Below are 1,240 nucleotides of genomic sequence, written 5' to 3' on the forward strand. Positions count from 1 at the left end.
TGGCGAGGGGATGGAGAAGGGATGGTGAGGGGGTGGCGAGGGGGTGGCGAGGGGAGCAGAGCCCCCACTAAACGCAAAAAACATTGCGGTGCGGGTTAGGTGAAGCTCTGCAGGCTGGGGGCGAATATTCGGGGGAAGCCTTTGAAAGAGGAGAGGGGTGTAATAAACCCTCCCACCAACTCGGATGGGGAAGGGGGGGTGTGGGGGGGTGGTGTGTGTTGCAGTTTTGATGAAGGTTTGCAGGGAATCGGGGCTGGTGGAAAGTTTAAAGAGCAGCAGCTTGATAGTGCGGCGAGACGAAACCCAGCATCTAAAAACTGCAACGTGGGAACTGCTAGTTTATTTTCATTTACTAGCTTGAAACCCTGGAGTTAAAACATTTTTTTTTCCCCTTTCAAATGTATTAATTTTTTTTTTCTTTAATATTTATTTTTTTTTCCAGGGCGCTGTGAGCTGGCCATGAAAGGCAGGGCACGCACCAGCCGAGGAGCCGGGCAAACGCATCTTAGCGCCCGGGCTGCCTTGCCATTTCTTCTTGTTTACACTAACGTATAAACAGGAAAACATTTGCAAACCATGCATGCCATTCGCGTTTGCTCTCTTCTTGTCCTTCCAACCCTTGGGCTCCTTCGTGCCCATCCCCATCTTTTTTTTTTTTTTAACTCCCCCCTGCTGGTTTGCCTCCCTGCCGCGCAGAAACCGGCACCCACCGGCCCCTAGGGAGCAGAAACTCAGCTTTTTGGGGGAGGGAAGGGGGAAGGGGGGATTTTGGGGGTTTGTCTCCTCTTTTACCTCTGCCGCTGCCCTTGAGGCGCAGGGGGCTGGGGAGGGCTCCCACGGGGGAGTGGAGGGGGTCGCGCACCGCCGAGGGCTCGCAGGAGGAGGCATCCGACTCCCCGCCGTCGCGGTCGGGCTTGCAGGGCTCCTCGTACATCCGCAGGGACGGCAGCGAGAGCTGCTTCCTACGTCGGGGGGGCGGTTAGAGGGGTGAGAGAAGTAGATTTAGGCACCGCACGGCCCTCCGCGGGCGCGGAGCCGGGGAGAGGGGGGGGACGATAGAGGACACCCCTTACCTCTTCTCCCTCCGGCCATTGCCCGTGTCCCGAAAGCCCTTGGCGAAGGGGTTGTTATCGATTTTCAGCTGGGTTATCTGTGGGGAGGAGGGTATGGAAAAGGTGGGGGGGAAGACGGAGAAAGGAGGCGACGTGAAGTCCTGCCCGGACCCCCCCCCATCCCACCC

General features: G+C 57.7%; 1 protein-coding gene across 1 annotated transcript in view; it reads right to left on the bottom strand.

Annotated features, from left to right (window-relative positions):
• TBX2 (T-box 2) overlaps positions 1–1,240 on the bottom strand; it is a 12,206-nt gene that overhangs the window by 3,700 nt on the left and 7,266 nt on the right. The window contains exon 5 of the mRNA XM_014951928.1: positions 793–962. Coding sequence (XP_014807414.1) covers positions 793–962 — 170 coding nt within the window. The remainder of the gene's footprint in view (positions 1–792; positions 963–1,240) is intronic.

Source organism: Calidris pugnax, unplaced genomic scaffold (genome assembly GCF_001431845.1).
Source record: "Calidris pugnax isolate Ruff unplaced genomic scaffold, ASM143184v1 scaffold45, whole genome shotgun sequence".
Classification (NCBI taxonomy): domain Eukaryota; kingdom Metazoa; phylum Chordata; class Aves; order Charadriiformes; family Scolopacidae; genus Calidris; species Calidris pugnax.